We start from the raw sequence: 27,836 nt of genomic DNA, 5'->3' as shown, positions 1-27,836 counted from the left end.
CCACTGTAGTGGCCTCCTCCAGGTCTGTCCGCTCCGCCCGATCTTCTTTTTCAAGAAGCTTGCGGCGGTCAGCAGCGTTCTTTAACTTCATAGCCATTTCGGCCATTTCCTTCTTGCTTCGGCAGTGAGCAGCCCGTTCGGCTTTCAGCTCTTCAATTGCCTTTACGGCAGCCGCATCACTTCTCCTGGCTTGCTCCTTGGCTCGGGCAAGTTCTGCCCGAAGGTTCTCCATGGCAGCGGCCCCATCTGCATCAAGCGCACACGCTGTAAGATACTGGCATCAAGCTCCTCTTACCAGGTGTCTCTGGAGAAATTACATACCTTGTGCCTCGTCAAGCCGCTTGTTGACAAGCGCGATGTCGGCATCTGCCACGTCAAGTTGCCGCGTTAGCTCGGCAAATTCATCAGTCCGGCTGGCCACCAGACACTTCGCCACCTACATAGGAAGGCGGCAAAATTACACCTGGGACTATGATCCTCTGCGTGTTGTTGTCTTCGACAACACATAGAGTCTCAGGGGCTACTATCTACACAGGGCGCATCTTATATGCGGAACTGTTAAAAGATACATCACCTCACGTACCTCAAAACCTGTCAGTAAACTCCTGACGGCCTCGTGCAACCCGCTTTCAGCAGACGAAATCCTTTCAATTACCGTACCCATCAACGTACGGTGTTCCTCTGAGATAGATGCTCGCCCTAACAGATCCTTCAGTTCATCCGATCGAGCACCAGGCGGTGCCAGACTCGTTCGATGGCCTTTTTCAAAGACCAGACACGGATGGCCTCAGGGGGCCATATGACTGCCTTCTGGCCCTGCCGGATTCGGAGAAACCCTCCGCGACGATACCTCAGGATCGCCCGCCTCGTAAGGTGGTACGGCAGGGGGAGGCGTTCCACTCTCCATCATCTCCGGAAGAAGATCCCCCGAAGATGAGCTCTGCTGAGAAGGGCTGAGATCCGAACTACAAGGTAAAATTTCGGTTATTTTCCTCAGAAATAAAACAAGGATTTCTCTCATTTTAAACCTCCCCTCTCTACTTACGGCTCAGTGGAGGACTGATCCCCTTGAGGCCATAGTAGGGCCGAGGCATCCCCCGGCATAGGACCCTCTGGCGAAGATTTCTTCCCCCGCTTTGAGACCATGGACTCCGGGTCTTCAGAGGCAGTCCTCTTCCTCCCCTGAGTAGAGGAATTTTCGATTCCTCCTTTCCAGACAGCCTCCTTTGGGGAGGCAGCAGCTTCTTTGTCCCCCCCTTCGCTTTCTTCCGAAGGCACGATCTCCAGCATCCTGGTTAACACGGGATCCGGCGAGGTCTCGGAAAGGGGGGCCGGACACCTGATTAACTTCGCCTTCGCTACCCACTCCTGTTTCAAAGACAACTCTTTTAAGGGTGATGTTGTGATTAATCAACGGATGGTGTGTTCGGGCACAGGGCTACTTACTTGAGTATCCGGACGATTGCAGCTCAGACCTGCGTCCTCCATAGAATCCGGACACACTCCTTGTGGTCTGAAGAACAATTTGTACATCTCCACAGGCGTCATGCCAAGAAAATGTTGGAGAACTCGTGGTCCCTCCGGGTTGAACTCCCACAGGCGGAGGGGGCGACGTTGGCAGGGCAGAACTCGGCGAATTAACATAACCTGCGTCACCACGACCAGACTGCTGTCTCTTTCTAGGAGATCTTGGATGCGGCCCTGCAACAGGGGCACGTCCTTTGCCGACCCCCAGTCCAGCCCCTTATTGACCCATGACGCCAGTCGTGGCAGGGGACCCGAGCAGAAAGCAGGTAGTGCCACCCACTTGGTGCTCCTGGGAGCTGTGATATAAAACCACTCTTGTTGCCATAAGCTGAACTCCTCTTGAAAGGAGCCCTCGGGTCATGGAGCATCAGCATTCTTGCTTATAACAGCGCCTCCGCACTCCGCGTGCTGTCCCTCAATCATCTTCAGCTCTACTTTAAAGGTCTTAAGCCACAGTCCGAAGTGAGGAGTAATACGGAGGAAGGCTTCGCACACGACAATGAACGATGAGATGTGGAGGATGGACTCCGGGGCTAAGTCATGAAATTCCAGCCCATAATAAAACATGAGCCCCCTCACGAAGGGATCCGTCGTGAAACCTAGCCCTCGGAGGAAGTGAGACACGAACACCACGCTCTCACCAGGCTTGGGAGTAGGAATAACCTGCTCGTGAGCAGGCAGCCTATGCAAGATTTCGTCGGTCAAAAACCTGGCCTCTCTCAGCTTTAGCACGTCTTCCTCCGTGACGGAGGAAGGCGTCCATCGGCCTCGAAGGTCGGAGCCGGACAACGTCGAAGGTCCGAAGCGCCTGAAATCTAGGGCCTTGGGTGTTGGAACTCGAGGCGAAGGCGAATTCGATTGAGATCAAAAGAAAGGAGTAAGGCCTTGGTCTCTTTATAAGAGGTTGAATACCAAGAGCCCTCCCCGTGACCGTTTGGGACTCGTCTTTGATCGAGGAGACACACCAACAGGCACGATTGGGTTACCCACATTCGTATTGATGAGAATCGCGTAAATAAAGGGGGCACGATCTCTGCTTCGACAAGACATCCCAAGGAAACCGCCTCGCAAAATGCGCTGAGGTGGGACAGTAAAAACGGTTCAAATAAAGGCTTGGCTGTGGCGTGATGACACGCTATATGTCAGCAGATTAGATTTGTGTAAATAGTATTCTCTCTGGCAGTATATAACGCCCTCGATGCGTCTATATCTCCCATGTGTTGAAGCACGATTTAGAGGCATAATCGCATTGAGAGCAATGTCGCAAGTGAGGTAATCTTCACACAACCCATGTAATACATAACGGAAAGAGATACATAGTTGGCTTACAATCGCCACTTCACACAAATACATGAATAAAGCATTACATCAACCAGATACAATCAAGGTCCGACTATGGAACCAAAATAAAAGAAGACTACCCCAAAAGCTACACAGATCCCCGATCGACCCCAACTGGGCTCCACTACTGATCATCTGGAAGCGGATCAACATAAAGGACAAGATCTTCATCGAGCTCCTCCTTGAGCTTGGTTGCGTCACCTGCTCGGTAACATCGGCACCTGCAAATTGGTTTTGGAAGTATCTGTGAGTCACGGGGACTCAGCAATTTCACACCCTCGTGATCAAGACTATTTATGCTTATAGGAAGGGTAAAAGGTATGAGGTGGAGCTGCAGCAAGCGACTAGCATATATGGTGGCTAACCTATTCGCAAAAGAGAGTGAGAAGAGAAGGCAAATCATGATCGAGAAACTATGATCAAGAAGTGATCCTAGAACAACCTACGTCAAGCATAACTCCAACACCGTGTTCACTTCCCAGACTCCGGAAAGAGACCATCACGGTTACACACGCGGTTGATGTATTTTAATTAAGGTCAACTTCAGGTTTTCTACAACGGGACATTAACAAATTCCCATCTGCCCATAACCGCGGGCATGGCTTTCGAAAGTTCAAAACCCTGCAGGGGTGTCCCCACTTAGCCCACCACAAGCTCTCATGGTCAACGAAGGATATTCCTTCTAGCGGGAAGACCCGATCAGACTCGGAATCCCGGTTACAAGACATCCTCGACAATGGTAAAGCAAGTCCAGCAAGACCACCCGATGCGCTGACATCCCGATAGGAGCTGCACATATCTCGTTCTCAGGGCAACACCGGATAAGCAATCCATACAACTAAAACCAGCCCTTGAGTTTCCCCGAGGTGGCGCTGCAAGGGGCTCTAGTTTGGACCAACACTTAGACAAGCACTGGCCCCGGGGGGGGGGGGGGGTTAAAATAAAGATGACCCTTGGGCTGGCCTAACCCAAGGGAAAAAGGCTAGGTGGCAAATGGTAAAACCAATGTTGGGCTTTGCTGGAGGAGTTTTATTCAAAGCGAACTGTCAAGGGGTTCCCATTATAACCCAACCGCGTAAGGAACGCAAAATCCGGGAACATAACACCGATATGACGGAAACTAGGGCAGCAAGAGTGGAACAAAACACCAGGCATAAGGCCGAGCCTTCCACCCTTTACCAAGTATATAGATGCATTAATTAAATAAGAGGTATTGTGATATCCCAACAAAATATCCATGTTCTAACATGGAACAAGCTCCACTCTTCACATGCAACTAACAACGCTATAAGAGGGGCTGAGCAAAGCGGTAACATAGCCAAACAATGTTTGCTAGGACAAGGTGGGTTAGAGGCTTGGTTCAACAATATGGGAGGCATGATAAGCAAGTGGTAGGTATCGCAGCATAGGCATAGCAAAAGAGCAAGCAACTAGCAAGCAAAGATAAAAGTGATTTCGAGGGTATGGTCATCTTGCCTGAAATCCCGCAAGGAAGAAGAACGAGTCCATGAAGAAGACAAACGGACGTAGTCGAACGGGTCCTCACAAACGCGACATTACCGGAACCAACCCGAAGGGGCAAACACCGGAAAGAAGCACACAACATAGTAAACAAACCACACATGAACATGGTATGATATGCGGGATGCGGTATGCGGTGCATATGCATGATTTGACAAGAAAAGATTGAACCTGGACTCAACTTGGAAATCCAAGAGTGCCACTGGAAAGGTGAGGTGATTTCAGTTGAAATCGATATAAAGATCACCAGAATCGGAAGCACGGTTTGGAAATGGCAAGCAAAACAAATATGGCACCGGTCTGTGATAATCAGCAAGTAGCTAACTAAATGCATCAAGAAAAATATGCTACAACACTCAAACATAACAACAAAATACATCGCAGGGATCCACTCATGATGCTTGACAAAATATGAACACTGAGCTATGGCTAATTCATCCATTAACAGGTTCAAACAAGCATGGCAAAAGTGTAAATGATAACAGGTTTCAGACTTAGTGAAATGAACATAAGTCTGGAATTTATTATCAGGAAGCATAATTTGGAGAATGAATACTATATGCTACAGGAACATATCATGGAAAAGCAAGGCATGGCATGAAGCTACTCAAGGCACTTAACAAAAGTCCCTTGGTGACCTTGAGCCAAAAGGGATCAGAAAATACAATTGCAAGCATGTGAACATGGCAAAAACATAAACAGATCTCAGACTTAGTGAAAAACTGGAGCATGCAAAACAGTTAACGAGTAGGCATGTTTACGAGCTCGATGCACTCACTACAAAGCATGGCATGACAAACTAAGCATACACCCATCAAGAATACATGGCATAGAAGCTAGACATGGCAATAACAACAACATAGCATGCACGGATCAAAAGCAACATCCTCGGTAAAATCGCTAACAAGTTAACAATTTGCCAGGATTCACGATATAGCAAAAGTAGAGCTTGATTGACTCAAGCTAGGGTGCTCCATAAATGCAAACAAAGACATGGATGGATATAGCACCACAATGTTAACAAAACATCCTTACTGATCATCCTCAAAAGAGGCACGGATCACTAACAAACAACATGAACATATGGCATAACGACAAAATCAGGACAAGGACTTGGAGAAATTCTAAGTCCCTGAAATCAGCATTACCAATTACGCTACTTTGCAAGCTTGTGCTAGTCACCACAAATATCACAAAAATACATGGTAAGCACCACTGTAAAGATGGCATGGCATATAACAAAACACATGTAGAGCTCAGGATCATAGCATGCACACATTAATCATGGCAAAAATGACAAAGAGCTATTTGATGAAACAGATCTAACAAATTCACCACATAGCCCTCTTCCAACAGCATTTTGGGCATCAAGATGAGCTCAAATGAAAATGATGCAATGAAGTACTCGTCGAAACGAACATTTTGATATGCTACACGCATGAATCGGAGCTACGGATGCAGAGGTACGATGCGTTGAATATGGGCATATGAATCTGGGAACTTCGGGGACTTAGTGGAATTTTACCTCCGCGAAAGTCAACGCGGGATGGAGAAAAGCGGGACGAAGAGATCCGGGACGAGGGGGCCGTTTGGATCGTAGGATTGGTGGATCTGATCCAATCTTCGGGATCTTGCCGGAGTACGTTGCCGGAGCAGACGAGGAAGGAGGCCAGAGGCGCGGGGCTCGCCTGAGTTGCGGGGAAGCTTGCCGAGGTGCGGGATCCGCAGGGCGCGGCGGCGCTGGTGAGGCGGCGGAGGAGCACGCGGCCGGAGCAATGCAAAGACGGGGCGGCGTGCGGCGGCGGGGCGTTAAGGCGGCGCGGCGATGTGTAGGCGCGGCGGTGGCCGGCGACATGGTGGCGGGGAGATGCCGCGGCGAGGCGGCGGTCAACGCCGATGAGGTGGAGGAGCAAGGAGGCAAGGCCGGCGAGGTACGGGCTCCCTCGGGCCCGACGCGGCCCGGGGCGGGCCGGATCTGGGCACGGCGGGCCTGCGCGGTGGAGAGAGGCGGCGGTGACAGGTGGCGGCCGTGGTTGGAGGAGAGCGGCGGCGGGGCTGAGGTGGCGGCGCGCGATTGGTCCGGGTGATGTGGCGGCTGGGTGGACGCGTCCGGACCAGAGTGGACATGTCCGGCGACGAGCGGGGGGGGGGGGGATTTTTAGGGTTTCATCTGCGCGAGATTTCGGAGGAGAGCACATATTTATAGGTAGAGGGAGCTAGGAGAGTCCAAATGAGGTGCGGTTTTCGGCCACGCGATGGTGATCGAACGACCGAGATGATGGAGGAGGTTTAGGTGGGTTTTGGGCCACTTTGGAGGGGTTTTGGGCTGCAACACACACGAGGCTTCTACGGTCCCTCGGTTAACCGTTGGAGTATCAAACGAAGTCAAAATGGTACGAAACTTGACATGCGGTCTACCGGTAGTAAACCAAGGCCGCATGGCAAGTCTCGGTCCAATCCGAAAACGGTTAACACCCGCACACGAAAAGAGGTAGAAAGGGACACCAGATGACATAGGAGCGCCAGATTGCAAAACGGACAATGGGGAAAATGCTCGGATGCATGAGACGAACATGTATGCAAATGAAATGCACATGATGACATGATATGCAATGCATGACACGCAAGAAATGACAAGGCAACAACAGCGAATAACTGGACGACACCTGGCACATCGGTCTCGGGGCGTTACAACACTCCACCACTACGAGAGGATCTCGTCCCGAGATCTAGAATGGCACCGGAGGGAAAAAACGGAAGGAAAAGAGAAGAGGTAAAACTAAGTTGCTTCTTTGACCAATGAGTGAAAACAAAGAACCTTGAAAGGTTGAGCAAATTGAAAGAAAGAAAGCAACGAAGAAGAACACAGTTGAAAACACTCCGTTAGTAAAGAGGGACAAGGAAGAAACAACTTTGGGCAGCACTCCGATTGAAAAGAAAAGAATTGAATAAGAACTTGATGAGATGAGAAGATACTTGATGAAATCACAAAACACTGCCTCCGTAACTATTGAATGAATGGAACAAGGGGTAGAAAAATCTCGGACGACACTCCGGTTTAGAAGAGATGAACAACTTGATAAAATGAAAGAGCTTGAGCAAAGGGACACAACACTCCGGTTAAAAGGATAAGCACGAACAAAACATGGTCCTGACAATCCGAGAAGATGGGTTGAGGAGAGCAACATCACAATGCCTCCGGAGCGGAAGAATAGAAGAAAGATAATTGAAATAGGAGAATTGAGAAGAAAATGCCACTTCTACCACAAAAGAACTTGAAGAGGTATCTTTAGGAGAAGGGTCGAACGGAGTTGTTGGAAAACCAACAACGAAAGGATAAGCTTATTGTGGGCTTATGGAAGACAACTCAAAATTCTGAGGTGAAATTCTGCCACTCACGGAAAAGATTTGATTGGATTGATATGACAAGGAGACGAGAACTATCTCACCGGGAGGACAAAAGAAGAACTTGGATCATTTATAAGCACCATAAATAGCAACAATCCTTAGGGAAGGCTTTAGGTGAAATATAACCCAAGATAACTCCAAAGAAGAGATTGATGGATTTAAAATACCTCATTCTTAACAACATGTGGAACATGAAACATGAACTCGAATTATCAAGAATGACATAATACCACCTCCAATGATACGGAAGAAAGAATTGCACTCCGGATAGCAAGATGAAGAAAACTTGAGCTTCTTAGAAAAGAATCTCAATGAACACTTCGAGAATGAATTAAATCATAGCTGAGTCATCATGTAGAACCTCCGTGAAGAACTCCGGTAACAAAAGGATAACAAGAAAAAAAAGGAAGTTGAAAACACAAGGTGAAACCTTGTAATGCTTTAGATGTATCTCCGAGATGATATATTTGCGAGAGCTTGGAACTCCGGAAAAGAAAAGATGAACAAATGGAAACAAGAATTTGATGAGCCTTCGGAATAGAGAATTAATCACTCGATGAAACAAGAATAAGAATTACATTATGCTTATCCTTCACCAATTTAAATTGATGACAATCAACGGATTTGGCATATTACTTATTCTCATAGAAAAGATTTAAGAAAGATATGACATAAACTTGAGAATGTCTTCAACGAACCCCCGATAGAATGAAACAACGAAAGAATTAATATGATAACGAATGACGAGAACTCTTGAACGAACCACCGTAAGAATTGAACAAGAACGAATAAAAGATAAAGAAACATCGGGAAGAATTAGCAAGTGAACGAAAAATGTTTGCTAGGATTTAGATACATGACAACGAAGAGATCAAGAATTGATTAGAGAATATTTGAATGATGCACCGGTAAGATTTGAGAATGATAACTGGAAGCTGACATGAATAATCCAGAATTGATGGACTCCGGATAACAAACTGAGAAGAATCTTGAATTGCTCCGGATAGGTAAAAAGAATTTTCACAATCAAAACAATTATGAGAGGATGGCCTCGAACTAGAACCATGAATCTTGAAGAGAAAAGAACAAGATTGACAGAAAAAACTTCTTTGGTCTTCAAAATCTGAGAATGACGACGAGAAACAACACCATGAATTATTGAGGCACTCCGGAATGAAGAATGGAAAGGTTGAGCTAACGATGAAAAGAATTTGAAAGATCTTGAAGAAATACATATTACTGATGACAATTCATTCTTACGTCAACTTTAGAAGATTTGAGAATAACTCCGGGAGAATAAGAGTCAGGTAAGATCCTGGAAAAAGACATGTGGGTTAGGGCCCACTCAAAAGAAACACTGTTGAAATGATTTAAAAGACAGGTTGCACCGGTTGAATTAAATGACTTGGATGAGATAACAACCTCGAAAGATCTTGAATGAATGCAGAGTGGAAACACGAATCTTCGAGATATCTTCAGCACTTCGGAACAATTAAATAGCGAGAAGTGAACGAATATGAGGTGCACCGGCATGAGAAGGTATTTGAAAGGAGGAAAGGATATGATCAACAAAGCTTGAATTGGTTCCACCGGAGAAGAAAAGAATGGAGAATGAAGAATGAGTAGAGCATCTTCATGAGAAACACTGGGTAAAAACATGAAGGAAAAAGAATGGAGAGACTTCCATCAATAACATGGATAGTGATTAAGAAATCTGAATCCTTGAAGAAACAAGGGTGGGAGGGCGGGAAAAACAAACGCAACTTGGAGACGGATGAAACAAACACCGTTGAGATGAACTGATAAATGATCTTGCGAATGTTGAAGTGATCGGATCCACTTGAAGAGAGACACACCGGTTGAAAATAAATTGGCATGACAATCTCGATTATCATGAAGGATTGGTATTCACATCGGAGTATGAGAACACCGTTTAAAGAAGGTATGGAATCAACACTTGACATTGAAGCAACTCGAATACCACAACTCAAAACAAAACAAAGGATTGGCTTGCAGAATAAGCCGGAACAAACATATGATAGAGATTTTGTCCGAAGTTTTCGTGGTGGGGCCTACATGGGCTCGATCGTACAGCACCATCATGTACAAGGCAATGCACATGACATACGAAGCGTCCCCGTGTCGGCATAGCCAAGGACTCTTTAAGACACAACGAGACCACTGTAAAACCAACCGTGGATAGGTGGACCACTAGACGTCGAACCCCAATTTCATATCATACATCTGTCGGAAAGATATGCTAAGAGCTACTTGAATTCCCACTTATAAACTCCCGAAATTTTCCGGTTATGCAATCAGGTGTTGGGGGATACAGGGGAAGCATAATATCTCACCCAAAACTAACAAATCCTACATCCAGCTGTATCCATCCTTCAACACATAACCAAGAAACCTTCGGAAATCGTCTACCTCAACCTTCGAAAAGCATCCGTTATACGAGTTATGGCAATACTCTCGAACTCCCGCCCCAGTACTGGGTGGCGTCGAGGTTATCTCACCAACAACTGCATAAAAGAGATTTTCGATGTCGGCGAAACTAATATCAGGTATCCCAGAACTGCAACGATAAAATTGTGACGACAACACCTCGGAGCTCAACTCCCCGGGACACTGCCACAACCCCTAAATGTCATGAGGCACCAAGAACAATGTTCTCGTCACAAAACCATCGGAGTGATTCCAAGATACCCGCGTGACCCTAAATTTTTTTAGTGAAATTTGAGAAGAGAAGAGTCAAAACTCTACGTCAGGATGCCTCACCAGAGCGATGAAGGGACTAAGGAGTAAAAAGAATTCCTAACTCTCCGATATATATAATCCTAAATGACTCAAAACATTTCTAGACTCAATAACGCCAGCGATTTGATCAAGCAGGGGGCTCCTAAGGTCGGGGAAGGCTCTGATACCAACTTATAACACCCTCGATGCGGCTATATCTCCCACGTGTCGAAGCACGACTTAGAGGCATAACCGCATTGAGAGCAATGTCGCAAGTGAGGTAATCTTCACACAACCCATGTAATACATAAGGGAAAGAGATACATAGTTGGCTTACAATCGCCACTTCACACAAATACATGAATAAAGCATTACATCAACCAGATACAATCAAGGTCCGACTACGGAACCAAAATAAAAGAAGACTACCCCAAAAGCTACACAGATCCCCGATCGACCCCAACTGGGCTCCACTACTGATCAACTGGACGCGGATCAACATAAAGGACAAGATCTTCATCGAGCTCCTCCTTGAGCTTGGTTGCGTCACCTGCTCGGTAACATCGGCACCTGCAAACTGGTTTTGGAAGTATCTGTGAGTCACGGGGACTCAGCAATTTCACACCCTCGCGATCAAGACTATTTAAGCTTATAGGAAGGGTAAAAGGTATGAGGTGGAGCTGCAGCAAGCGACTAGCATATATGGTGGCTAACCTATTCGCAAAAGAGAGCGAGAAGAGAAGGCAAAGCACGATCGAGAAACTATGATCAAGAAGTGATCCTAGAACAACCTATGTCAAGCATAACTCCAACACCGTGTTCACTTCCCGGACTCCACCGGAAAGAGACCATCACGGTTACACACGCGGTTGATGTATTTTAATTAAGGTCAACTTCAGGTTTTCTACAACCGGACATTAACAAATTCCCATCTGCCCATAACCGCGGGCACGGCTTTCGAAAGATCAAACCCTGCAGGGGTGTCCCAACTTAGCCCATCACAAGCTCTCACGGTCAATGAAGGATATTCCTTCTGGCGGGAAGACCCGATCAGACTCGGAATCCCGGTTATAAGACATCCTCGACAATGGTAAAGCAAGTTCAGCAAGACCACCCGATGCGCCGACATCCTGATAGGAGCTACACATATCTCGTTCTCAGGGCAACACCGGATAAGCAATCCATACAACTAAAACCAGCCCTCGAGTTTCCCCGAGGTGGCGCTGCAAGGGGCTCTAGTTTGGACCAACACTTAGACAAGCACTGGCCTGGGGGGGGGGGGTTAAAATAAAGATGACCCTTCGGCTGGCCTAACCCAAGGGAAAAAGGCTAGGTGGCAAATGGTAAAACCAATGTTGGGCCATGCTGGAGGAGTTTTATTCAAAGTGAACTGTCAAGGGGTTCCCATTATAACCCAACCGCGTAAGGAACGCAAAATCCGGGAACATAACACCGATATGACGGAAACTAGGGCGGCAAGAGTGGAACAAAACACCAGGCATAAGGCCAAGCCTTCCACCCTTTACCAAGTATATAGATGCATTAATTAAATAAGAGGTATTGTGATATCCCAACAAAATATCCATGTTCCAACATGGAACAAGCTCCAATCTTCATCTGCAACTAACAACGCTATAAGAGGGGCTGAGCAAAGCGGTAACATAGCCAAACAACGGTTTGCTAGGACAAGGTGGGTTAGAGGCTTGGTTCAACAATATGGGAGGCATGATAAGCAAGTGGTAGGTATCGCAGCATAGGTATAGCAAAAGAGCGAGCAACTAGCAAGCAAAGATAGAAGTGATTTCGAGGGTATGGTCATCTTGCCTGAAATCCCGCAAGGAAGAAGAACGAGTCCATGAAGAATACAAACGGAAATAGTCGAATGGGACCTCACAAACGCGACGTTACCGGAACCAACCCGAAGGGGCAAACACCGGAAAGAAGCACACAACATAGTAAACAAACCACACATGAACATGGTATGATATGCGGGATGCGGTATGCGGTGCATATGCATGATTTGACAAGGAAAGATTAAACCTGGCCTCAACTTGGAAATCCAAGAGTGCCACTGGAAAGGTGAGGTGATTTCGGTTGAAATCGATATAAAGATCACCGGAATCGGAAGCAAGGTTTGGAAATGGCAAGCAAATCAAATATGGCACCGGTCTGCGATAATCAGCAAGTAGCCAACTAAATGCATCAAGAAAAATATGCTACAACACTCAAACATAACAACAAAATACATGGCAGGGATCCACTCATGATGCTTGACAAAATATGAACACTGAGCTACAGCTAATTCATCCATTAACAGGTTCAAATAAGCATGGCAAAAGTGTAAATGATAACAGGTTTCAGACTTAGTGAAATGAACACAAGTCTGGAATTTATTATCAGGAAGCATACTTTGGAGCATGAAAACTATATGCTACAGGAACATATCATGGCAAAGCAAGGCATGGCATGAAGCAACTCAAGGCACATAACAAAAGTCCCTTAGTGACCTTGAGCCAAAAGGGATCAGAAAATACAATTGCAAGCATGTGAACATGGCAAAAACATAAACAGATCTCAGACTTGGTGAAAAACTGGAGCATGCAAAACAGTTAATGAGTAGGCATGTTTACAAGCTCGATGCACTCACTACAGAGCATGGCATGACAAACTAAGCATACACCCATCAAGAATACATGGCATAGAAGCTAGACATGGCAATAACAACAGCATAGCATGCACGGATCAAAAGCAACATCCTCGGCAAAATCGCTAACAAGTCAACAATTTGCCAGGATTCACGATATAGCAAAAGTAGAGCTCGATTGACTCAAGCTAGGGTGCTCCATAAATGCAAACAAAGACATGGATGGATAGAGCACCACAATGTTAACAAAACATCCTTACTGATCATCCTCAAAAGAGGCACGGATCACTAACAAACAACATGAACATATGGCATAACGACAAAATCAGGACAAGGACTTAGAGAAATTCTAAGTCCCTGAAATCAGCATTACCAATTACGCTACTTTGCAAGCTTGTGCTAGTCAACACAAATATCACAAAAATACATGGTAAGCACCACTGTAAAGATGGCATGGCATATAACAAAACACATGTAGAGCTCAGGATCATAGCATGCACACATTAATCATGGCAAAAATGACAAAGAGCTATTTGATGAAACGGATCTGACAAATTCACCACATAGCCCTCTTCCAACAGCATTTTGGGCATCAAGATGAGCTCAAATCAAAATGATGCAATGAAGTACTCGTCAAGATGAACATTTTGATATGCTACACGCATGAATCGGAGCTACGGATGCAGAGTTAGGATGCGTTGAATATGGGCATATGAATCTGGGAACTTCGGGGACTTAGTGGAATTTTACCTCCGCGAAAGTCAACGCGGGATGGAGAAAAGCGGGACGAAGAGATCCGGGACGAGGGGGCCGTTTGGATTGCGGGATTGGTGGATCTGATCCAATCTTCGGGATCTCGCCGGAGTACTTCGCCGGAGCAGACGAGGAAGAAGGCCTGAGGCGCGGGGGCTCGCCGGAGTTTCGGGGAAGCTTGCCGGGGTGTGGGATCCGCAGGGCACGGCGGTGCCGGTGAGGCGGCGGAGGAGCACATGGCCGGAGTAGTGCAATGCCGGCGAAGGGCGGCGGGCGGTGGCGCGGTCGCCCGAGGCGGCGGGGCGTTAAGGCGGCGCGACGATGTGCAGGCGCGGCGGTGGCCGGCGACGTGGTGGCGGGGAGATGCCGCGGCGAGGCGGCAGTCAACGCCGGCGAGGTGGCGGAACAAGGAGGCGAGGCCGGTGAGGTACGGGCTCCCTCGGGCCCGGCGCGGGCCGGATCTAGGCACGGCGGGCCTGCGCGGTGGAGAGAGGCGGCGCTGACAGGTGGCGGCCGCGGGTTGGAGGAGAGCGGCGGCGGGGCTGAGGTGGCGGCGTGCGATTGGTCCGGGTGATGTGGCAGCTAGGGTGGACGCGTCCGGCCCGGTGTGGACATGTCCGGCGACAAGCGGGGGGGGGGGATTTTTAGGGTTTCATCTGCGCGAGATTTCGGAGGAGAGCACATATTTATAGGTAGAGGGAGCTAGGAGAGTCCAAATGAGGTGCGGTTTTCGGCCACGCGATTGTGATCGAACGACCGAGATGATGGAGGAGGTTTAGGTGGGTTTTGGGCCACTTTGGAGGGGTGTTGGGCTGCAACACACACGAGGCCTTCACGGTCCCTCGGTTAACCGTTGGAGTATCAAACGAAGTCCAAATGATACGAAACTTGAGAGGCGGACTACCGGTAGTAAACCAAGGCCGCATGGCAAGTCTAGGTCCAATCCGAAAACGTTTAACACCCGCACACGAAAAGAGGTAGAAAGGGACACCGGATGACATAGGAGCGCCGGATTACAAAACGGACAGCGGGGAAAATGCTCGGATGCATGAGACGAACATGTATGCAAATGAAATGCACATGATGACATGATATGCAATGCATGACACGCAAGCAATGAGAAGGCAACAACAGCGAATAACTGGACGACACCTGGCACATCGGTCTCGGGGCGTTACACAGTATGTGGAACTTATTTTACAGAGTTGGACACTATCCTTGTGTTCAAAATCTTCTATGAAGTATTCAGTGGAGGAACCCGCCTTGCAATGCCGAAGACAATCTGTGCGCCGGACTCGTCGTCATTGAAGCCTGGTTTAGGGGCTACTGAGGGAGTCCTAGATTAGGGGGTGTCCGGATAGCCGGACTATAACCTTTGGCCGGACTCCTGGACTATGAAGATACAAGATTGAAGACTTCGTCCCATGTCCAGATGGGACTTTCCTTGGCGTGGAAGGCAAGCTTGGCAATACGGATATGTAGGTCTCCTCCCATTGTAACCGACTCTATGTAACCCTAGCCCTCTCCGGTGTCTATATAAACCGGAGGGTCTTAGTCCATAGGACGAACAACAATCATACCATAGGCTAGCTTCTAGGGTTTAGCCTCTTTGATCTCGTGGTAGATCTACTCTTGTACTACCCATATCATCAATATTAATCAAGCATGACGTAGGGTTTTACCTCCATCAAGAGGGCACGGACCTGGGTAAAACTTCGTGTCCCTTGCCTCCTGTTACCATCCGCCTAGACGCACAGTTCGGGACCCCCTACCTGAGATCCACCCGTTTTTACACCGACAGGGAGCACAACCCACCAGGGCGCGCCAGGAGGCCCAGGCACGCCCTAGTGGGTTGTGCCCACCTTGGGTGCCCTCGGACCGCCTCTTTGCTCTATAAATACCCCAATATTCCAGAAACCCTAGGGGAGTCAACAAAAATCAATTCCAGCAGCCGCAGAGTCCAGAACCACCCGATCCAATGTAGACACCATCACAGAGGGATTCACCACCTCCATTGGTGCCTCTCCAATGATGCGTGAGTAGTTCTTTGTAGACCTTCGGGTCCATAGTTAGTAGCTAGATGGCTTCCTCTCTCTCGTTTAATTCTCAATGCAATGGTCTCTTGGAGATTGAGGGAGTCCTGGATTAAGGGGTCCTCGGGCATCTGGCCTATGTGACATGGGCTGGATTGTTGGGCCATGAAGATACAAGACAGAAGACTTCCTCCCGTGTCCGGATGGGACTCTCCTTTGCATGGATGGCAAGCTAGGCGTCCAGATGTATTATTTCCTTTATCTGTAACCTACTTTGTATAACTCTAGGCCCCTCCGGTGTCTATATAAACCAGAGGGTTTAGTACGTAGAGAACAATCACAATCATACAGGCTAGACTTCTAGGGTTTTGCCACATCGATCTCGTGGTAGATCAACTCTTGTAATCCTCATACTCATCAAGATCAATCAAGCAGGACGTAGGGTATTACCTCCATCAAGAGGGCCCGAACCTGGGTAAACATCGTGTCCCCTGTCTCCTATTACCATCGACCTTAGACGCACAGTTCGGGACCACCTACCCGAGATCCACCGGTTTTGACACCGGCATTGGTGCTTTCATTGAGAGTTCCACTGTGACGTCAAAGTTAGGGTTAATGGCTCGCCTTGTTATCAAATACAATATCACCTCCGGAGGAGCTCTAGCTTCAGGCCAAACCCTCCGGCTGGGCGGGTTTACCATGACCGCCCATTCGGCCATTAAGCCGATGATGACTTCTCGGGTCATCGAAAATCGCCTCCGTGTTGACTCCGAATACTCCAGACGGATGGATCTGGCGGAGTGGTCATCTTTAAATGAACTCCTGGATCACATCGCTGCCATGGGGGTCGCTACTGACTACGATCAGATTGGGCCTAAACCCGATCAGAGAGAAATCAAATCTCCGCCGATCACCCACCAGATAGCGGTTGTAGAAGAGCAAAACAACAATTCTTCCCCTACGCTGAAGACGAGCCATGTTCGGATTTCTGAGCCCGAAGATCCGGATACCCGTCTGCGGAAGGACACTCCCAGTCCCCCGAACTTGGATTCGGGCGTTGGGCCAGGAAAATCATTCAACATCCTGGAGCCCGAACCAATGAGCCCGAAAGTTTTTCAGGCTCCGGACTCTAAATTGGTTCAGGGTTCGGATTTAAAACCACCAACCACCACCAGCAATATTCGCCAAGCAATTCTGTCCCGCCGGATCTATGCGACCTCATGTACGTACGACAGCAGCCTCAGGAAATAGTCTATCACTTTTGGGCCAGATTCCTCCTTCTCAAAGACAAGATTAAGGACTGTCGCGACGAGGACGCGATTTCAGTATTCTCCAATAATTGCACGAATGAAGGAATCCTTAATGCCATCAACCTCTGTCATGTGTCACACTTCGCCGACTTGGCAACTGTGGTCCAGAAGTACTGCGCAATGGAAAGCGCTTGGAAAACCCAGACAGCTTGCTGGGAGCCACCGGTCTCCACCCAACCCCTCGGGCGAGCAAAACTGATGCACCCTCGCGGTGCACCCGAACCATTAGTAAAGAAAACTAAATCCATTACAGGATGCGGAACCGTTCTGGTGGGATGGCTGGATAGGCCGTGCAAAATACACACAACACTGGATACCGTACCAACCCACAACCTTAGAGCATGTTGGATACTCCAGCAAGTGGCCAAGAGCGGCGAGGATAACCTCACCAAAAACACCGCGGAGCAGCTCCCCCTAGAAGACAACGACCTCAGTGTTGGGGATCGTAGTAATAATTCAAAATTTTCCTATGTGTCACCAAGATCAATCTAGGAGATGCTAGAAATGAGAGAGAGAGTGTGGGAGTGCATCTTCATACCCTTGAAGATCGCTAAGCAGAAGCGTTACAAGAACGCGGTTGATGGAGTAGTACTCGCGGCGATTCAAATCGCGGAAGATCCGATCTAGCACCGAACGGACGGCGCCCCCGCGTTCAACACACATACAACCTGGGGATGTCTACTCCTTCTTGATACAACAAGGGGAGAGGATAAGTTGAGGGAGAACTCCAGCAGTACGACAGCGTGGTGATGGAGGAGCTCGTGGTTCTCTGGCAGGGCTTCGACAAGCACTACAGAAGAGGTGGAGGAGTTGGAGAGGGGGAGGGCTGCTCCAGGGGAAGGGTATGGCTGCCCTCCCACCCCTCACTATATATAGGGGGAAGGGGAGAGGGGAAGGCACCCTAGGGTTTCCCCTAGGGGGCGGCGGCTCGGGCAGATTGGATCTCCCTAGGCAAACCCTAGGGAGACTTGCCCCCCAAGCCAAGCAGGTGGAGGCTTGCCTCCCAAGTCAGGTGGAGGCGCCCCACCTTCCCAAGAAACATGGGAAAGGGTATGGGGGTGCACATCCCAGTGGGCTGGTTTTACCCCTCCCCTTGGCCCATGAGGCCCTGCAACACTTGCCGGGGCCCCCGAAACACCTTTCGGTCATGCTGGCCATAGCCTGGTACCCCTAGAACACTTCCGGACTCCAATACCCTTCGTCCAATATATCGATCTTCACCTCCGGACCATTCCGGAGTTCCTCGTCACGTCCGGGATCTCATCCGAGACTCCGAACAACCTTCGGTAACCACATACTATTTCCCATAACAACTCTAGCGTCACCGAACCTTAAGTGTGTAGATCCTACGGGTTCGGGAACCATGCAGACATGACGGAGACACCTCTCCGGTCAATAACCAATAGCAGGATCTGGATACCCATATTGGCTCCCATATGTTCCACGATGATCTCATCGGATGAACCATGATGTCGGGGATTCAATCAATCCCGTATACAATTCCCTTTGTCTATCGGTATGTTACTTGCCCGAGATTCAATCGTTGGTATCCCCATACCTCGTTCAATCTCGTTACTGGCAAGTCTCTTTACTCGTTCCATAACGCGTGATCCCGTGGCTAACTCCTTAGTCACATTGAGCTCATTATGATGATGCATTACCGAGTGGGCCCAGAGATACCTCTCCGTCACACGGAGCGACAAATCCCAGTCTTGATTCGTGCCAACCCAACAGACACTTTCGGAGATACCTGTAGTGCACCTTTATAGCCACCCAGTTACATTGTGACGTTTGATACACCCAAAGCACTCCTACGGTATCCGGGAGTTGCACAACCTCATGGTCTAAGGAAATGATATTTGACATTAGAAAAGCTCTAGCAAACAAACTACACGATCTTGTGCTATGCTTAGGATTGGGTCTTGTCCATCACATCATTCTCCTAATGATGTGATCCCGTTATCAACAACGTCCAATGTCCGTGGTTAGGAAACCATAACCATCTATTGATCAACGAGCTAGTCCACTAGAGGCTTACTAGGGACATGTTGTGGTCTATGTATTCACACATGTTACGGTTTTTGGTTAATATGATTATAACATGAACAATAGACAATTATCATGAATAAGGGAATATAATAATAACCATTTTATTATTGCCTCTAGGGCATATTTCCAACAGTCTCCCACTTGCACTAGAGTCAATAATCTAGTCACATCACCATGTGATTAACACTCATAGTTCACATCACCATGTGACTAATACCCAAAGAGTTTACTAGAGTCAATAATCTAGTTCACATCGCGATGTGATTAACACCCAAGAGTTTACTAGAGTCAATAATCTAGTTCACATCACCATGCTATTAACACTCAATGAGTTCTAGGGTTTGATCATGTTATGCTTACGAGAGAGGTTTTAGTCAATGGGTCTGCAACATTCAGATCCGTGTGTTCTTCGCAAATCTCTATTCCATATTGTAGATGTTGCTACTATGATCCACTTGGAGGTATTCCAAATGGTTGCTCCACTATGGTATTCCAAATGGTTGCTCCACTATACGTATCCGGTTTGCTACCCAGAGTCATCCGGATAGGTGTTAAAGCTTGCATCGACGTAACCCTTTACGCCGAACTCTTCATCACCTCCATAATCGAGAAACATTTACTTATTCCTAAGGACAATTTTGACCAATGTCCAATGATCCACTCCTGGATCACTCTTGTACCCCCTTGCCAGACATATGGCAAGGCACATCGCAGTACACAGCATGGCATATCGTATAGAGCCTATGGCTAAGACATATGGGACGACTTTCGTCCTTTCTCTTTCTTCTGCCGTGGTCGAGCTTCAAGTCTTAACTTCACACCTCACAACTCAAGAAACAACTCCTTCTTTGACTGATCCATCTTGAACTCCTTCAAGATCATGTCAAGGTATGTGCTCTGTGAAAGTCTTATCAGACGTCTTGATCTATCTCTATAGATCTTGATACCCAACATGTAAGCAGTTTTACATAGGTATTCCTTTGAAAAACTCCATTCAAACAACCCTTTATGCTTTCTAGAAATTCTACATCATTTCCGATCAACAATATGTCATCCATATACACCTATCAGAAATGTTGTAGTGCTCCCACTCACTTTCTTGCAAATACAAGTTTCTTGCAAACTTTGCATAAACCCAAATGCTTTGATCGCCTCATCAAAGCGTATGTTCCAACTCCGAGATGCTTGCTCCAGTCCATAGAACGATCGCTGGAGTTTGCATGCCTTTTAGCATCCTTAGGATCGACAAAAACTTCTGGTTGTATCACATACAGTCTTTCCTCATGGAGACCGTCAAGGAAACTTTGTTTTGACATCCATCTGCCTGATTTCATAAATGAAAATGCAGCAACTGCTAACATAGTTCTAACAGACTTTAGCATCGCTATGATTGAGAGAGTCTCATCATAGTCAACTCCTTGAACTTGACGGAAACTTCTTTGAGACAAGTCGAGCTTCACAAATGGTGACATTACCATCAGCGTTTGTCTTCTTCTTAAAGATCCATTTATTCTCAATGGCTTGCCGATCATCGGGCAAGTCCACCAAAGTCCATACTTTGTTCTCATACATGGATCCTATCTCAGATTTCATGGCTTCCAACCATTTGTTGGAATCCGGGTCCACCATCGCTTCTTCATGGCTCATAGGTTCATCGTTGTCCAACAACATGACCTTTAAGACAAGGTTACCACTGAGAAGTTGTACACACCCTTGTCGACCTATGATGTTCGATAGTAATTTGATATGAAGCTTCATGATCATCATCATTAGCTTTCTCTTTAAGTGACGTAGTTGCCACAGAAACATCTTTCTGTGTTGCGCTACTCTTTGGTTGAAGTGAAGGTTCAACAACCTCATCAAGTTCTATCTTCCTCCCACTCAATTCTTTCGAGAGAAACTCTTTCTCAACAAAGGACATGTTCCTAGCGACAAACACTTTGCCCTCAGATTTGAGATAGAAGGTATACCCAATCGTCTTGTTTGGGTATTCTATGAAGACACAATTTTCCTCTTTGGGTTCGAGCTTTTCTGGCCGAAGCCTATCGACATAAGAATCGTAGCCCCAAACCTTAAGAAACAACAACTTAGGTTTCTTGCCAAACCATAGTTCATACGGTGTCGTCTCCACAGACTTAGATGGTGCCCTATTTAAAGTGAATGTAATTGTCTCTAATGCATAACCCCAAAATGATAGCGGTAGATCGGTAAGATACATCATAGATCGCACCATATCCAATAGGATGCGATTACGACATTCAGACACACCATTACGCTATGGTGTTCCAGGCGGCGTCAACTGTGAAACGATTCCACCTTGTCTTTAGTGATTGCCAAACTGATAACTCAGATACTCTCCCCTTGATCAGATCATAGGAACTTGATCTTCTTGTTATGATGATTCTCAACTTCACTCTGAAATTGCTTGAACTTTTCAAACATTTTAGACTTATGCTTCATTAAGTAAATATACCCACATCTACTCAATTATTTGGTGAAGGTGAGAAAATAACGATATCCACTGCGCGTGTCAACACTCATCGGACCGCACACATCAGCATGTATGATTTCCAACAAGTCACTTGCCCATTCCATTGTTCCAAAGAACGGGGTTTTAGTCATCTTGCCAAAGAGGCATGGTTCGCATGTGTCAAGTGATTCAAAATCAGGTGACTTCAAAAGTCCATTAGCATGGAGGTTCTTTCATGTGCTTTACACCAATATGACCTAAGCGACAGTACCACATGAAAGTGGTACCATCATTATCAACTCTACATCTTTTGGCATCAATGTTATGAACATGTGTATAACTACGACCGGGATTCAATAAACCATTCACATTGGGTGCATGACCATAGAAGTTATTATTCATGTAAACAGAATAACCATTATTCTCTGACTTAAATGAATAATCGTATTGTAATAAACATGATCTAATCATGTTCATGCTCAACACAGACACCAATGCAAACAACATTTATCTGGGTTCAACACTAATCCCGAAGGTAGAGGGATCATGCGATGGTGATCATATCATCCTTGGAAACATTTCCAACACACATAGTCACCTCTCCCTTAGCTAGTCTCCGTTTATTCCGTAGCTTTTGTTTCGAGTTACCAATATTAGAGCATCTTCAACAGCCGCGCCAAAAGACGCGCGCGCGGTAAATTGGCTTTTTAGCGCGCGCGGGACATTTTCACGCGCTCCAGCGGTGGCGGGAAACTAGCACGCGCGGGAAATGATTGCGCGCATGGGAAAAGGTGGCCGCTCGCGCGCTACATTTGGCGCACCGCGTCCGGCGCGCCTATAAATTGCAGCGCCCTTTGCCGCTCTCTCCATCTCTCCATCGCCCTCTGCTGCTCTCTCCATCTCCCCGTCGTCCTCTGCAGCCGACACGCCACCACCGCGCCACCATGCCGCCTCGCCGCCGGGAAGGTACGAGCTACCGCGGCGTCCGGGTGCGTCTGCCCGGCACCTACTCCGCCGAGATTCAGTCGGGCGGCGGCATGCGACTCCATCTCAGAACCTTCAACACCGCCCAGGAGGGCGCCCGCGCATACGACGCTGCGGCGTGGCGCCTCCTGCAGTCCCGTCAGGACATGAACTTCGCTGACGTGGTGACGCGGGAGCACGCACAAGAGTTGGCGCCTTTCCCGCGGCTTCTCACCGACGAGGATCGTCGCAAGCACCGGAGGCGGGAGCATCGTCTCAGGCTGGCCGAGATGGACGAACAAGCCATGGTGCTGTGGAGCCATCGCTTCCCGGAAGACACCAACGAGGAACAGTTCTTCGCCCAGAGGAGGGCGAAGAGGAGGGAGGAGCAAGCCGACTATCATGGGGACAGGCAAACGCGGAAGGCGGTCGCTAAATACAACCAAGCGCTAGGAGATGCGTCCTCCTGGAACTCCGGCGATGAGCGGTTCCTTGACGCCTACACTCCGACGTCGGAGGAGGACATCACTGAGACAGAGTCCGAATCGGACGAGTAGTAGTAGTAGGAGATTTATCTACGAAACCAAATATGTATCAAATCATAGTAGAAAAAACTGAAATATAGCATGCCTGCTGGAGCGGCGTGGGCGCGCTTTAATTTGCGGCGTCCACTGGAGCCAGCGCACCGCCGCGCGCAAAAGCTGGTTAACCCGGTGCTGTATCGTGACTTTTAGCGCACGGCGCACTGCGCGGGTGTTGGAGATTCTCTTAGCAACTGAACCGGTATATAATACCCATGTGCTACTTGGAGTGCTAGTAAGGTACACATCAATAACACATATATCAAATATACTTTTGTTGAAGTTGCCAGCCTTCTTATCTACTCAGTATTTGAGGCAGTTCCGCTACCAGTGACCGTTCCCCTAATAGGAGCACTTCGTCTCGGGTTTGGGTTCTTGGGTTTCTTCACTGGAGCGGCAACTGGCTTGCCATTCATGAAGTTTCCCTTCTTGCCCTTGCCCTTCTTTAAAACCAGTGGTCTTGTTAACCATCAATACTTTGATGCTCCTTCTTGATTTCGACCTTTACGGCCTTAAGCATGACGAACAGCTCCGGGATCATCTTCCCCTGCATGTTATAGTTCATCAAGAAACTCCAGTAGCTTGGCGATAGTGACTGGAGAACTTTTTCAATCACTCTCTTATCTGGAAGATTAACTCCCCCTTGATTCAAGCGATTGAAGTACCCAGACATTCTAAGCACATGCTCACTGGCTGAGCTATTCTCCCCATCCTGTAGGCAAAGGTCTTGTCAGAGGTCTCAATCTCTCAACATGGGCATGAGCCTGAAATACCAATTTCAGCTCTTGGAACATCTCATATGTTCTATGGTGTTCAAAACGCTTTTGGAGATGTTCACAACATCCACAAACGATGCCAGAGGGGTTGGCACACCGAGCGGTGCATCAAGGACAGAAGCCTTCTGTGTAGCAGTGAGGACAATCCCCAGACTACGGCCCTAGTCCGCACAATTGCTTACAATATCTTTCAACTTAGTCTTTCTCTAGGAACGCATTAAAATAAGGAGCTAAAGCGTGAGCTATTAATCCACAACATAATTTGCAAAGACAATTTAGACTATGTTCATGATAATAAGTTCAATTAATAAAATTATTTAATGAACTCCCACTTAGATAGACATCCCTCTATTCATCTAAGTGACACATGATCCGAATCAACTAGGCCGTGTCCGATCATCACGTGAGATGGACTAGTCATCAACGGTGAACATCTCCATGTTGATCGCATCTACTATACGACTCATGTTCGACCTTTCGGTCTCTTGTGTTCCGAGGCCATGTCTGGACATGCTAGGCTCGTCAAGTCAACCTAAGTGTTTTGCATGTGTAAATCTGGCTTACAACTGTTGTATGCGAACGTTAGAATCTATCACACCCGATCATCATGTGGTGCTTCGAAACAACGATCCTTTGCAACAGTGCACAGTTAGGGGAAACACTTCTTTGAAATTTTGTGAGGGATCATCATATTTATGCTACTGTCGTTCTAAGGAAATAAGATGCAAACATGATAAACATCACATGCAAATCATAAAGTGACATGATATGGCCAATATCATCTTGCGCCTTTTGATCTCCATCTTCGAGGCGCGGCATGATCACCTTCGTCACCGGCATGACACCATGATCTCCATCATCGTGTCTTCATGAAGTTGTCTTGCCAACTATTTCTTCTACTACTATGGCTAACGGTTAGCAATAAAGTAAAGTAATTACATGGTGTTTTTCATTTTTTTCATTGATAGGAAGGTCATACAATAAATTAAGACAACTCCTATAGCTCCTGCCGGTTGTCATACTCATCGACATGCAAGTCGTGAATCCTATTACAAGAACATGATCAATCTCATACATCACATATATATATATATAATTCATCACATCCTTTTGTCCATATCACATCACATAGCATACCCTGCAAAAACAAGTTAGACGTCCTCTAATTGTTGTTGCATGTTTTACGTGGCTGCTATGGGTTTCTAGCAAGAACGTTTCTTAACGACGCAAAAGCCACAAGGGTGATATGCCAATTGGTATTTACCCTTCATAAGGACCCTCTTCATCGAATCCAACCCAACTAAAGTGGGAGAGACAGACACCCGCTAGCCACCTTATGCATCAAGTGCATGTCTATCGGGGGAACCAGTCTCACGTAAGCGTACGTGTAAGGTCGGTCCGGGCCGCTTCGTCCCACAATGCCGCCGAATCAAGATACAACTAGTAACGGTATGCAAATCGACCAAATCATCGCCCACAACTACTTTGTGTTCTACTCGTGCATAGAATCTACGCATAGACCTAGCTCTGACAGCACTGTTGGGGATCGTAGTAATAATTCAAAATTTTCCTATGTGTCACCAAGATCAATCTAGGAGATGCTAGCAACGAGAGAGAGAGGGAGTGCATCTTCATACCCTTGAAGATCGCTAAGCGGAAGTGCTACAAGAACGCGGTTGATGGAGTCATACTCGCGGCGATTCAAATCGCGGAAGATCCGATCAAGCGCCGAACGGACGACGCCTCCATGTTCAACACACGTACAACCCGGGGACGTCTCCTCCTTCTTGATCCAACAAGGGGATAGGAGAAGTTGAGGGAGAACTCCAGCAGCATGATGACATGGTGATGGAGGAGCTCGTGGTTCTCCGGCAGGGCTTCGCCAAGCACTACGGAAGAGGATGAGGAGTTGGAGAGGGGGAGGGCTGCGCCCGGGGAAGGGTATGGCTGCCCTCCCACCCCCTCACTATATATAGGGGGAAGGGTAGAGGGGGAGGCGCCCTAGGGTTTCCCCTAGGGGCGGTGGCTAGGGCAGATTGGATCTCCCTATGTGTCGGTGTCAAAACCGACGGATCTCGGGCAGGGGGTCCCGAACTGTGCGTCTAGGCCGGATGGTAATAGGAGGCAGGGGACACGATGTTTTACCCAAGTTCGGGCCCTCTTCATGGAGGTAAAACCCTACGTCCTGCTTGATTAATATTGATGATATGGGTAGTACAAGAGTAGATCTACCACGAGATCAGAGAGGCTAAACCCTAGAAGCTAGCCTATGGTATGATTGTATGTAATGGTTGTTGTCATACGGACTAAAACCCTTCAGTTTATATAGACAACAAAGAGGGTTAGGGTTACACAAGGTCGGTTACAAAGGAGGAGATATCCATATTCGTATTGCCTAGCTTGCCTTCCACGCCAAGTAGAGTCCCACCCGGACATGAGATGAAGTCTTCAATCTTGTATCTTCATAGTCTAACAGTCCGGCCAATGAAGATAGTCCGGCTGTCCAGAGACCCCCTAATCCAGGACTCCCTCAGTAGCCCCTGAACCAGGCTTTAATGACGATGAGTCCGGCGTGCAGTATTGTCTTCGGCATTGCAAGGCGGGTTTCTTCTCCGAATACACCGCAGAAGAATTTGAATACGAGGACAGTGTCCGACCCTGCAAAATAAGTTCCACATTCCACCGTAGAGAGAATAATATTTTCGCAGATCTAATTTGCTCTCTTGTTTTGGTAGCATGACATTACGTCATGGCCCGGTGATTATTCAAACCGTTTCTTTTAACCAGCCCCGCACATAACGCGAGGCAGTTTTTCGACACGTCTTGTCAAAGCAGAGATCGTGTTCCCTTATTATGGGATTCTCATCAATATGGGCGTGAATAACCAAACCGTGCCATCAATTGCGGCGCTTGGGGGATATGCGAGTTTTACCAGGCAAGTGGGGACGCTTAGTTTCGTCCGCCCATATAAAGGGATACGGATTCACCTTTCTATACACGCCTTCTTCCTCCCTTAGCCATCCGTTTTCGCACACTCGAGCTCTAGCGCCCAAGTCCGCACTTCCCACCTCGACCTTCTCCAATCATGTCCGGAGCGGGAGGCAAGTGGATGGTCTCCTCCGTCACGGAGGGAGACATCAAGAAACTGAGGAGAGACGGATACCTTCCCGACGACGTCGTGCACTGGCTCCCAGATGAGGGGCAGCTCATCCCCACCCCCAGGCCCCATGAGAGGGTAGTATTCCTCACCCATTTCCTCCGCGGACTGGGATTCCCTCTCCTTCCCTTCGTCCGGGGGCTCATCTTTTATTATGGACTGGATTTCCACGATCTGGCCCCGAACTTCATCCTCAACATCTCGGGGTTTATCGTCATGAGCGAGGCCTTCCTCCGCATCAAGCCCCACTTCGGCTTATGGCTTAAGACCTTCAATGTCAAGCCGAAGGTGGTGGGCGGCCGCCAGGCGGAGTGTGGAGGCGCCATGGTGGGCAAGATGCCTAACATAACATGGCTCGAGGGCTCCTTTGTGGAAACCATAAAGGGGTGGCAATCGGGGTGGTGCTATATCACCGAGCCGCGTGACCCTGCATGGGCAGCGGCCCCCGAGTTCTGATCTGGCATCCCCACACGGATCACCTCCTGGAAAGAGAAGGGCCTGTCCTGGGGTAGTTCGAAAGAGCTGACCGGACTCCAAACATGTATTCAAAACATGGTGGACAAG

General features: G+C 47.8%; 1 protein-coding gene across 1 annotated transcript; it reads left to right on the top strand.

The window, feature by feature from the left end:
* The first annotated feature begins 22,739 nt into the window (after positions 1-22,739).
* Positions 22,740-23,315, top strand: LOC147979839 (uncharacterized). The gene has a single exon (XM_087515364.1). It carries the CDS (start codon positions 22,740-22,742, stop codon positions 23,313-23,315), a length of 576 nt encoding a protein of 191 aa, XP_087371490.1.
* Positions 23,316-27,836: the final 4,521 nt, after the last annotated feature.

Source organism: Triticum urartu, chromosome 3A (assembly GCF_056163025.1).
Source record: "Triticum urartu cultivar PI428250 chromosome 3A, HENAU_Tu73, whole genome shotgun sequence".
NCBI lineage: Eukaryota > Viridiplantae > Streptophyta > Magnoliopsida > Poales > Poaceae > Triticum > Triticum urartu.
Note: the sequence above shows the minus strand (reverse complement) of the source record. Positions and strands in the feature narration are given on the sequence as shown.